At 40.6% G+C, this 13,045-nt stretch overlaps 1 protein-coding gene across 1 annotated transcript in view; it reads right to left on the bottom strand.

Moving 5' to 3' along the window:
• Nucleotides 1-7,267: 7,267 nt before the first annotated feature.
• DOCK4 (dedicator of cytokinesis 4) overlaps nt 7,268-13,045 on the bottom strand; it is a 293,588-nt gene continuing 287,810 nt past the window's right edge. Inside the window, exon 54 of the mRNA XM_063134026.1 lies at nt 7,268-11,274. Within this exon, the coding sequence (XP_062990096.1) occupies nt 10,849-11,274 (426 nt within the window). The 3' untranslated portion in view covers nt 7,268-10,848. The remainder of the gene's footprint in view (nt 11,275-13,045) is intronic.

Raw genomic sequence — 13,045 nt, forward strand, 5'->3', positions numbered from 1 at the left:
TGGACCCTTGGACTGATCCAGCATAGCTCTTGTTATGCTCTTATGTTTGTAATAATACACTTCTGGTTTTCACAAAGGAGGCGCTTGGAGAAAGCAAGAAAATCATACTAAGAGGAAGTGGAGTTCAGCTCTCTCTGATTCATCTGATTTCCAGGCTGTCTTTTTAGCTGTGCCAATGTAAACTATTACTTAAGACTGCTGTAGCTAAAGCAGAAGTGCAGTCTCCAGCTGTTCACATTGGGAACGCTGACCTTAGGGTTTCTAATGTCAGCTCACCAATTATGGTTTGAACTGACTGCTATATATTATTTTTAATGTTTATCTATATAAATAAAAATGAAAAAGACCGTTCGTTACTGTCGTTATATCTCCGAAAGTTCTTCACCGATTGCTTTGAAATTTTGACACAGCGTTGCGTTCGAATACGCGAGCGTTGTTATGTAACTATGTTCTCTATGGGGTCAAAGGTTTGTCTTAAAATCGAAGAAATAGGCCTCCTCAAAACCAGTCCTGCTGATCATTGTGACATCACCAACCAGTAGGCCAATCTGCTCCCTCTGCCTCCTCTCCTATTTGCATGTACTCTCGCAATTGGCTGAGTGAATATAGATGTCACACCTGTGACAGTTACATGTTCTGAAGAAAGGTAACTGCCATGAGTTTCCACTAACCTCCTCAACGTAAAAAAAAATCTTTTTTAAAAACCAAACAAACTGCTTTACTTCATCCAAATAATGCCTCGCAGAAGATCACACTTAGGTCGTCGTACTCGCGGAGCGGAAGCACTGCAATGAGAAATTGCAAATCAGACTTAGGAAGAACGGGCTTCAGCAAATGAGAAAAAAAGAAAAAAAATGGCTCAAATACGTGCCAAGGAATCAACCAAGCAACGTTCAGCCAGACTTGAGGATGCACGGTTGCGAGCACGGCAATCGCGTACTACAGCTACAGATCTGCTTTGTTCTCAACATAATGAACGCGAAAGGCTGAGAGGGGCTGAAAGACGTCAACGAGAAACAGCACATCAGTGTCAAACACGACTCCGTGGTAAACAATCACACGATTACAATCGCCTTGCATTCCGGTACAACCCAGCTGATTATAGTTTGAGGCGGCATGTTCTCATTGGCACTATGACTGAAGTGTGTCCTTATTGCAAGGCTCTTAAATTTAATGGAGAAACAAAAGGAATGTGTTGTGCTGCTGGAAAAATTAAACTGCCTCAACTTGGAGAACCACCAGAGCCATTACAAACTTTGCTTGCCGGATATACCGCAGAATCAAAGCATTTCCTATCTAACATCAGGAAATACAACTCATGCTTCCAAATGATGTCGTTCAGCACAGAAATCATCACAGCTCCATTTATGCCAACTTTCAAAGTCAAAGGACAAATTTATCATAAAGCCAGCTCCTTCCTTCCGTTTCAAGATAGTCAACATAAATTCCTACAAATGTATTTCATTGGTGATGGCAATGATGAATTGAATGCACGCTGCGGAATTTATACCGGCATAAAAAGGTCCATTGTTTCAAAACTGCAACAGCTACTTCACGAAAAAAACAATTTAGTACATTTGTTCAAAACAGCAATTGACATGATGCCATCTGATACACACAAGATTGTTATTCATGCTGACAAAACGCCTGCTGGAGAACATGTGCGAAGATTCAATGCTCCAACTATAGACGAACTGGCAATTGTTATAGTCGGAGATCAATCTTGACAGGACCTTTCAAAGGTGAAGATGTCCTCATTCCTCGCATTCCTATGATTCCAACAGATATGCCATTTCAATTTAAGAGATTGCAATTCCCAATTCGATTGGCGTTTGCAATCACCATCAACAAAGCTCAGGGCCAATCTTTAGAATTGTGCGGTTTAGATCTAGACACAGATTGCTTCTCACATGGACAATTATATGTTGTGTGTTCTAGAGTCGGCAAACCAGACAATCTCTATATCTACACAGACAATGGAACAACTAAAAATATTGTATATCCACAAGCATTGTGAAATTAAACATATTAGAAACATCCGCTTTGTCTTTTCTGTCTTTTCAATTTAACCAGACTGAGCCACAGCAACGCGTGGCAGGGTACAGCTAGTAATGTTATATCACTTCATAATAGCAGATTTAAAAGGAATATACTGACCATACCAATAAACCCATATGCTATACTAGAGGGACTTTACACGCTTATTTCTTTTTGCTATTATTTCTTAGTAAAAAATTGTGGGGTTACATTTTTTCCTATCCCAGTGGTATACATATGGCACAATTCCCAAAGATATCAAGAAATAGTACAATTGTCATTTCTTTCTCTCTCTTTTTTACATGTGTTGAAGAGTCAACAAATGAGAGCCTGCTGAGATAAAATTTCACATTGGACATGCTAAAGCCGCCTGAGTAAAATACAAACAGGGATAAACAATGTTATTCTTTGCTGAAAAACAAGCACTTTGGATAATATAAGATAAATTAGTTGGAGTAGATTAGAATATTACCTCGGTTGGCCCTACCATTAGGCAGAGTGAGGCACCTTTCTCAACTAGCTGGTTTGGGGTGTCCTGAAAGGGCAGCAAATTGTTCACTATTTAATTTTACTGCCATGGAAAAGGAGAGGCACTTGTAAGCTTTTGTTGCCGTTGGGAGTTTTTGGTTTTTTTTGCCTCAGGTTCCAAAATAACTTGGCCAGCGTGAGTACTATGCACCATGACTTCATTTGCTGTTCTGCCTCAGGCAGCAAATAGTTTTCGGCCAGCCATAATGTTTACATGATCTAAGATGAACAGCTGAAGAGGCAGCAACTGCAAGAGGGGTGAGCAGCAGCAAAGCCAGGATATTCCAGGGTTTGATAGCAGGGCAGGATCTACACTACTGCTTATAACGGTTTATAATGGTTATGACAACTGTCCAGGCCCAGGACACACTACATGTACCGTTTTCATAACATTGTTGAAGTGTTATATCCTGCTTGGTGTAGATCGGCCCCAGGTTGCCTGCTGGGAGATGGAGGTAAAGCCAGCCTTAGGGGTGAATGAGCTGAGCGGTCACCCAGGGCACCAAGCTGAGCTCAGTAGCTGCGGGTTTGTTTGTTTTCTAATGTACTGTCTGCAGTGAGATAGGCTGGCAAAAAGCAAGTTTCTGTCACCTTTCTTTCAAGGTTCTACAGGGTACTAATTACAAAACTGATCTTCCTTTAATTAGTTTTAAAATATGTTTCTTTTTCTATTTCCAGGTTGGTATCATTTGCACTAGGTAAAAAAACACATGGCTTTACTTTGAGGGACTTCAATACTAAAAATACTGTAAGTACTAGGTAAATAATAATAAAATAAATCCGTAAGCTGTAAGAAGTCAACTGGATAACTTTTTTATTTATAACTTTTCTTTATTATTTTTTAAAATAAAAGTAATGGATACTCTAAAATAACAAATGTTCACCAAACAATAGGAACTGCTACAAAACAAAAAATATTATACGTACAACCCGTGATAGTTCTGTTGTGTTGCATAGTTCGAGTTTGGGCAAACTGTAGCACAGTGGCTGAAAGAACAAGGTTTTGAGAAATGTTGTTCTCAGTGGACATCATACCTGTACCAGGCCCCATAAATCCTCTGGGTGACCCTGCCAAACTGACCATGGGGACACACAGACACATACCAAAGGCATTCCACTCCCAGGGGGCTGGCCCTGGTGAGGGTGGGGGTCTTGGCAGGCATCCAATGCTGTTGACCCCCTGCTACTGGCTTTGCCTCCAGTCACCAACTATTTTCCATTCAATCCAACAGTAGCTGGATGCTAGGCTTTCTTAAACCACCTCGTCTTCTTTTGCCATACCTTTCCACAATGTGTGCCAGCCCTCAAGCAGCCCACACTAAACAATGTTGAGCATTCCACCTTCCTTTCTCCTTGCTTCCCAAGACCAAGAGATGAATTCCACACCAGATAAGAGTTAAACCAAAAAATAATAGCCTGAGCTCTTTGAAAAAGACAAGGAACAAGTTGGCAGCAGATGAAGAGGTCAGGTATATTTACCTAATTAAAGCCTTTGCTCACACTCTCAGGTACAAATCAGCTGTCAGGAGCTCTGACTGGTCGTAATTGATATTCATGAATAACTCGGTTTCAGAGCAGGATGCCAAAAAACCTCAGCTATGATCATGTAATTAGTGCACTAATTCAAAATGTTAGATGTGGCTTGCCTTGGCTAAGTGAAACAGAACAAACTCCGGGAGGTATCCCTAAATGGAAAGGTTAATATGAACTATCTGTCAGGATTGAGCCTTTCTGGCTGTTAGAGGAACAAACCTTTTTCTTTTCTTCATTTTTTTAAAGAGCTGTATGTTAGATTTGGATTTTTCAGAAACTCCCTCAAGGCAAAATGACAAAGTAAGATCGGAACCTGAGGTCAGGGGTCTGCATCACCTGTTGGATGGAGTGCTGGTCATATAACATTACAATATATTTTAAGTTAATTATTTACTATCTGTTTATACATTTATTAACTTTATATACCGCTCAATGCCTTCAGGGTGGTTTACAATCATAAAACTCCCCCAATTCAGTAACAACTAAAACAACAAATACAACCACTTAGAATAACAAAATATTAAAAAGCAGAGAACAGATTGAAGATTAACTGCCGTTCTGTCTGTTTTGCGGATTATCAGGCGTCTTTTGTTCCGTCATCCGCTCATTGATGGAATCGGGTGGTTAACCAGTATTTCATTCTGCTTGTGCTAATTCACATTAACAGTAATAATGCACATAAGCACTAATGCAAATCAGCACCAACCCCTCCCCCAGTGAAAAACAAGTCTGCAAAACCCTTGTGATTTGGAAAAAGGTGGTCTGCTTCCAAATCCACAGGTTGGATTCATAGAAATCTGAACTCATTTGAATGGGTTGCAGATTTCTCCAACACCCTGACCTCCAAGAAGCCAAGACTGACAAAAGCAAGGAGGCAGAGCAGCATCTTCTGCTTGTCTCCCACCGTATCATTGGGGAGTTGTGCAGATTTGACCCAATTTAGCTATTCCTCCATGCATTGAAGAATACACAGAGGGAGGAATGCTGCTGTACACACTGGCTCCACCTCAAGTTCCTTGTCCCTGCTGGCTCCATCCCTTCCTTATGTGTTGAACAGAAGGGTTGAAGGGGGAACCAACATGTTTTTGGTTGACCCTCTGTATACAGTATTCATTTCTATGTCCAGGAATACTGCATAATTTTTGTTCTCAATATGTTCAGAAAAAGCTTCCTGACTGTAGAGCAGCCATCGTAAGGAACAAGTTGCAAGGTGAACATAAGACTCAGACTCAGAGATTTAAAAATAATAATATGGAGATTCAATCATGTGTGTCCTTGCCTACAGTCTGGAATGGTACTGTTCCAACCCAGACATATCCTGTCAGAGAGAACTAGCGCCCACTTTTTCTTTTTTTTACACAAGTAGACATGTCTTGTATATGGGAAACAGCAACACACACCAGATGTCTTCCAACTCAACAGCTATTTACTATATCTACAAATTCAGAGCAACCGACTCCCATATCTGTGGTGACAGGGTGATACATCTCAGCAGCATCATGACCAATGACTGGGGGTCGTAATTTGCATAGCTTCGCCTGGATGGTTTGTCCTCGCAGCTGTTCCATGTGATGTGTCCAGGACTGTCCATCTATAGCCTGCCCCTTATATGAAATCAACCCTGTCTTGGTGGAACTCACCATGAAGCACACCCATAGTTTTGCACCACCTTGCTGATGGTAATATATGCCTTTTTTGTTTGCCATTTGACAATACAGAATGACAGCATTAATTGTTTCCGGAAATCACCAGATAGTTCACTAAACTACATATGTAAAAAATGCATTGCATACTATCCAAATACAAGTTTATTTACAAGTAGACTTTCAATTTGTAGGTAGTGTTGCTTACACAATATGCTTCAAAATGCACTTTAAAAAAGAACAGTAGTTGGTTCACAGAGAACTGGAACTGTTTTAATTGGAAAAGAAAGAAGGGTTGAAGAAGATCAAATTCTTTGTGACAGTACTTTGCTATATTTGTATACACCACTTGGTGCATTTTTGTTTTGCAGTTATAAAAACCAGAGTCCAAGCAATGTAAGTTATGCTACTCTGCTGTAGTACCATGTATACACCCCAGCTGGTAAGGTACTTAGGTAAATACTTTTGATATTTCAATGTATTGTATGAATTTTTCCCTGATAACAAAGCCCCTTACATTTTATTCTTAGTAGTACAGTTACACAGTGGTTAGAGAGCCAAACTAGAACTGAGGAGACTCAGGTTCAAATCCTCACTCAGGTACAGAGGTCAATGACTGAACTTGGGCCAATCAGTCTCTCTCAGGCCTCATCTACAACTAGAGGCCTTCCGGGACAGGGAGGGGGAGGATTCCAGGCTTACCTGGTCTGAGATCATCCCTCTCTGTCTAAAAACCAGCGCGTTGTCCTAGAACTGAAGAGGGACATTCCGCCGCAGCGGGTGTTGTTTTTTGAAAAAGAGATGTTGCGCAGGTGCAATCCTGCGCCAAAGTAAGTATTTTTTTTTTAAAAAAGCAAAAAACTTGGTGCTGAAACCGCTGAGAACCATCCTGGGGATGGTGAAAATACTGCCCACACTGATGGACATGGAGCCCCCTCCCCACTGCTCTATGCCCGTTTGATGAGCCCTGCTACTCGTGGGAAGGAGGGAGGACCCAGAAATGCTCACCACACCACCCGTGGTCCTCCGGGTTGTCCTGGGGCCACAGGAAAAATCGGGATAACCACGGTCCTGGTTATCCCGCGACAACTGAGACGTCATCCCCATTGACCCTGGGATCCCCTTTGGATGCACCGGGATGACCTTGAGCTGGCCCTGGGATAACTGGGAGGTGTAGATTAGGCCTCAGTCTCACCTATCTCACAGGGTTGTTGTGATGGAGGAAGAGGAAGGTCCATGTATGCCTTTATGAGCACCATGGAGGAAGTGCAAATCCCCTCTAAAATGCACTCACCCAAAGAGGCATTTTTATGCTTTAGCCTATGGAGGAAATATGCATTTTCACTGTGGAATCCGCAGGTTAGATTCTTAGAAATATGAACTCAAGTCATTCCATTGTGGATTTCTTCGACATCTGTTATCAACAAGAAAGGCTCAACCAAGGTGTTTCTCTCTCTTGCTCTCTCTTTTAAAATTGGGGGGGAAAGTTGGATCAAAGCTAGGAATCTGAAACTTTAATTCCAGGGCAAACTGTTTTACAACGCAGCACTCAGCAGAAAATGAAATTGTACAATGAAGATCAATCCATTTTATTTTGTATTTACGGTTCTTCAGCAACCAGTATAACCATCTGTAAACATTTAACTACATTAAAATGTTTTGCTGCCAAGCAGACATCAGTAATACGTGCACGTGAGTAAAAATGTTGTTTACTGTCAAATATATTTTAAAAATGGACTTGAGGAGCAAATAACACTGATTCAGACTATGCTGAAAGCACCAGGCAACACACGGATTCAGCTGTATGTATAAGGTGGGGAGGGGATCAAAGTGGATGTTATCCAGTCTGTGACACTTTATTTAAATTACAATATCTTTTTTTAAAAAAACCAACAGCATAAATATGTAGCTAACAGCTTCAAAAATCTGGTTATGCAGACATGAAAATGTTATGATCAAAAGCGAGAGCTAGTTCAAGAAATCTCAGGACTTCAAAATCAGCAAGGTACAAAGCTAAAATTCATATGCTCCTTTTCCAGTTATAAACACTTTTGCTAAACATAGATATTTCAACATATATTAATATTTTCTGACATTCAACATTGTAGAATCAATATGGCAGAATTATTGTTAAAAGCATATATGTACAAATATTCTTCCCCGTGTCCCCCACTTACATAAAGTATTTGGCATAATTATAACAATCTTACTGCATACGCAACTGTTTGCTTCTTTTTCCCCACATAGTTGTACTCCTTATTAAAATTAACCAGTTATGTACAAAAATACTTGAACATTTATTATAGAAAACCTCTATAGCTACCATTAACAGCATATACCTGCTGAAGGTTTCATTGAGGGAATATAAAAAGTGGTCACTATGTTCCAGTTAAGCTATCCACAAGGCAAACTGTTAAAATCAACACAAGCTTCCCAACCAAACGGGGAGATAACTTTTAACGGTATGATTTAAAAACACAGATCATACTTAGAATGGCAAACAAATGTTACAAATAGTATGTAAATTGGGAGGGGGGGAATAAGAGAAAAATTGCCTGTACAAGTTGTTTCAGTTTGTATGGTCCTAGAAGCTAGGAAGAGTTTTCAAACAGCTGTGCAGGCGGTTTCTAGTGAAATGCCACCTAGAATATCATCTGGCAAGAGTAAGGGCACTTCCTGACAAAGCATTCTGCAGGAATTGGGGCTGCAAGCTGGAATACCTCTTACTTGCAAACTAATCTTTTCTGTGCACCGAGGGGGACCACTTTTTCTTTCTTTCTTTTTTTGCTTCAGACCATAGCTTCTCCTACTCCTGAGCTTTCCCAACATTTTGGGAGTGGAATGTACAGCAGAATGAAGGAATGCTGAGGTGTGTTTTTTTTAAAAAGAAACCTCAAAAGCCCAAATGCCATGGTGCTTTGGGAGAGGAAGCTCCTGACCTGTTTTCATCCTGAAATTCCTCCTCCTGAGGGGATAAAAAAGAGGGGGGGGGGTCTGCACTGGTAGCAAATGAGAGTTTCTTTCTTCTTCTTTTTAAAACTAACCTGCGGGGGTAGGCAGGTGAAATTTCAGGATGAAAAGAGTGGAAGCTCAAAGCCCTCCTCGAAGCACCATGGTCCTGATCCAAATCAGGGCTATTTATTTATTTATTACATTTATATACCGCCCAATAGCCAAAGCTCTCTGGGCGGTGTCTGCAGGAGAATAGGGAATACAAGCATGCATGGCTCCACTATGCACGAGTAGGAGAACGTTTAGTTTGGCCCTGAATTCCATTTCGGAGACAGTCTTGGGGCCCGCATTCCAGTAGTGGACGGGGGCCAAAAGCAAAAGGAGCTGTGCCAAAGAATACCGGCATATTTTAGCTTAAAACTTTTACTGGCAGTAACCAAGCCTTAGGAAAGGCATTTCAACCTTTTCGAATGGGGAGGTGGACTACACAAAAGCAGGAAAACCACCAAAGAATCAGTGGCTGAGGGGGGCAGGGGGCACAGCCGTCTGAGGAACTCCAGAGGGCCAGATTGGACCCTGGGCCTGAAGTTGTGCACCCCTGAAAGATAGATATAGACAGAACTCATATCCCAAGCTCTTTTCTTTTGGGAGATTTGAACATGCCGTCCCTTTCTGAGCCCAGACCGGCAGAGCTCCCTCGCCCTGAACTCTTCCTTTCCTGTCAGGACAAGATGCCTAAAGGTAATTTCACAACCTGCACTTGGGTAGAGATACTGCGACACTTGTAAATGGCACAGGCAGGTGTTAAAAGGACACAGAAGGGGTAGCTGGGAGGCCATGCATCTGTGCATGTTAAAGCCCTTCACGACCAATGTGGCATGCCACATTATTTTGTAATCTACCAGAGTACAAATGGTTGGAGGGGCAACTGCCCTGTCATGAACGGACATGTGCTGTCGAGCCCACAGAGCTGTTTGCCAGGGCCCTTCAGGGAAAGGTACCTGCCTTTTCCCAGACACTTCCCAGGCTTTCTGCCATGCGCTATAATGTACAATCTGGATACTAAGAAGCTGCAAAACAGACAAGATGGTGGATTAGGTAACAAAAACAATTCACTAGTAAAGACTGAATTCGGATTTATAATTCCGCTGCTTGAGCCGAACTCTTACACTGAATGCCCTCTGCTGTTATTCGCCATAAACACTTATTTGCTCCCAGTTATTTTCATTCTTTACATTTACTCTTTCTACAGCACTGATAGTGGCCACTTCTTGGTCACTATTAATAGGACACAGTGAATTGAACCACTGGAATAACTTGCTCATTAATTTCTTCATCTGCGATCAAAGAATTTTTTTAAATGTCAGGTGCAAATTCCACAACCAATTGTCTATTGAAATTATTAAGCTTTTATGAATTGAATGGAATTGTGAAGTAAATTGCAACTCAAATAACATAAAATAATTGTGGGGAAATTATGAGAGTTACGTAGACAAATTATTACCAAAGTGCTGAAGATTTTATACTTAAAAATCCCAAATATTTGAAAATGTATATATGTACATTTAATAAAATGGAGTGTCAGTAGAAAGAAAGCAACCCAAAACTAGTGTTTTGTTTCATGAACTCAACTACAATAACACCCTTGCAATTTTCCAATGCAATATAATCACTTGAATTATCATTATTTTTGTTCATGTACACGAATTAATTAACAGGTTCAAAAGTGGGAAAGAAACAGTTTCAAAACGTTCGCAAAAATGTAGCTTGTTACAGGAGCCTTTCTTTATATACTTAGTTTAAACCATATTATTCTGCATGCTTTAAAAAGTACAGTGTCATACTAATATGAAGTTGTGAAGGGGAAGTATAGTTTTGATTAACGTACGTTTGATAAATCGAGCTTCTGATTCAAATTGGTTTGCATCCACATTTGTTGTACCTAATACAAATGCAGTTCTTTCAGTCTGGTTTCCTGTGTCTGGCATTCTAGGTTAGTACTTTCATTTGACAAAAATGTGCAACATAATATTAAGCAATTTTAAAAACAAAATAACTGGAAAGAATATTTGTGAAAAATATTAAAGTGCCTATATTAGATGTGTTGTTCCTCTTAAGTCATTACCCAAAATGACTTGTTTCTCTTTTCTTTTCCTTATAACTGAGACACTTTTCGTGGAAGAGGCCTAGGACGAGGGACCTGTTCAGTTCTCTTGCTACTGTTTTCCAGATTGTTCGGTCGGACCAACATGGGTTTGGGTGGCAGTGCTGGTGGATCCATAGGAATGGGAATGGTTAGACTGTGAGGTAGTGGGACAGGGCGCCTCAATGTCCGTTCATAAACACTGTAAGGGGGTGGAGTCTTACTTTCTTTTCTTACTGGCTCTTCAGAAATGTTGCAGTTAGAAATTGGTACTGGGTGTTCATGGACTTGAGTTTCAAAGCCAGATGTTTCAGATGTGCTACATCGACTAAGTGAGGAGATGCCACTGCTGTAACTTCCTGACAAGACTGGGGAGTTGGACATGAGCCCTGAGGAATGGTAGTCCACAGGAGACGGCGTAAATGATTGCACTGAACCCTGGGTGAAAAAAGGAGGAGACATTAGCCGAAAATAATGTAAAGGAGAGACAAGGGGAAGGGTATTTTCTTTAAGGTAAAATTATGGATAAACCTTCCTCTGCATTAGTTGTGGTTCCATGTGATATATAGCACTTAATTTTGCAGCTACTAAGAATTCAAGCAACAAAGGTTAAGGTTTTGGAGCTTCAAAAATAGAAACTGAATGGTGCTACTGTTTACAATTATGTGCTCATTCATTGGCAATACTACAAAACCTTTGGAACTACTTAAAGTTCAGTACATTCTAATGTGTAAGTGGTAAGACTGTGCCCTCTAATGCCAAAAATGAGTACTTACATGACAAATGTGTATGCTTTCAAATCAATGCTTCCCAAAATGGATACAAGACATAGGAAAAGGCAGTGATGACATATCCACTTTCCTTATCCTGGTGCCCTCCAAAATTTTGGGGCTACAATTCCCAGTATTCCTGACCATTGGCCATGCTGGCTGGGGTTGATGGGAATTGAAGTCCAAAACATCTGGAGGCTGGGAAAGGCTGCAACATGCAAATTAGAAAGCTGACACTCCTCACTGACAGGACAGATTCTGTATAAGTACTCTATAACGATTAGTACTATAGTAATAGTATTTATTGGCATAGACTAAATGTAGGACATGCTGGGTTTCCATCGTTGGAATGCATTGGGGTTTGAATCCCTACTGTTAGGAATCTTCAAAATCAAGGCATTATTTTGTTTTTCCTGTCGGAATCTTCAAAATCACATCATCATTCCGTTTTTCCTGTTAAACCATGGGAGAGCCAGTAGTTAGGACCAGAAAGACTGTGGTTGAAAACTCAACTCAGTCATAAATCCCAACTCAGTGGCCTTGGGCCAGTCATATTTTTTCAACCTACTCTACATCATAGGATGACTGTGATGATAAATTGCTGGCTCGAGAAGGAAAACTCCACAAGCTTGAAATCTATCCACCCTTGGCTTAGGTCTTAAAAGCTTTGATATTGCTATTCCTCTAGCAGCTATAGTCAAGGTAAAAGTAGAGTTCTCAGTGGTGTAACACTTCAGAAGTAACAGATGAGGCTATCACAAGATAATTTTCTTGTCAATTTTATGTGGGGAGTATTTCTTATGAATGTGCCCCCACATGACTTCAGCTGGTATTTTACCACATGGGGAAGCCTGCTAGTTTTCAAGAGCCTTTTTCCCATGCCTTGGAACATATTCATGAAAAATGTTTACCTCATGAAACTTATATGGTAAAGAATGGAGACATTTTGTGATGACCACATCACTTCAAAAAGGAATATCTGAATGGGATCTGAGAGAGATAATTTGCAGACAGCTCAGTGGCACACTTAGGTGGGCAAACCAACTATCTTCTGAATGTTTCCTTCACTTGCTTCTCCATTAGAATTAATGGTACTCTTCTGTGTTGAGTTAAACTTGTACTTGAATTGCTTGCAGTACTGAGGTCCATAAGAGCCAGGCTTCACATGTGTACATGGCATTCTTCCTTACTTTTCCACCACAGCAGTTCTAAGCAGCAGGCTGCCAAACTATCTTCAAATGGTTATGTAGAATTATTATTATTATTTAAGTTGTTTGATACTTATAGCTACTAAATCTCTGATGGCACTGATCATAATCCAGATAACTGTGAATCTAGTTCTACCACCCAGTGGGAACAGCAGCCATCAATTTTCATGCTACTGGAACTCAGGGGAATTGCATGGCTGTGATGCTACTCCATGGGGAAAAATAAATAAA

This window comes from Elgaria multicarinata, chromosome 9 (genome assembly GCF_023053635.1).
Source record: "Elgaria multicarinata webbii isolate HBS135686 ecotype San Diego chromosome 9, rElgMul1.1.pri, whole genome shotgun sequence".
Taxonomy (NCBI): Eukaryota; Metazoa; Chordata; class Lepidosauria; order Squamata; family Anguidae; genus Elgaria; species Elgaria multicarinata.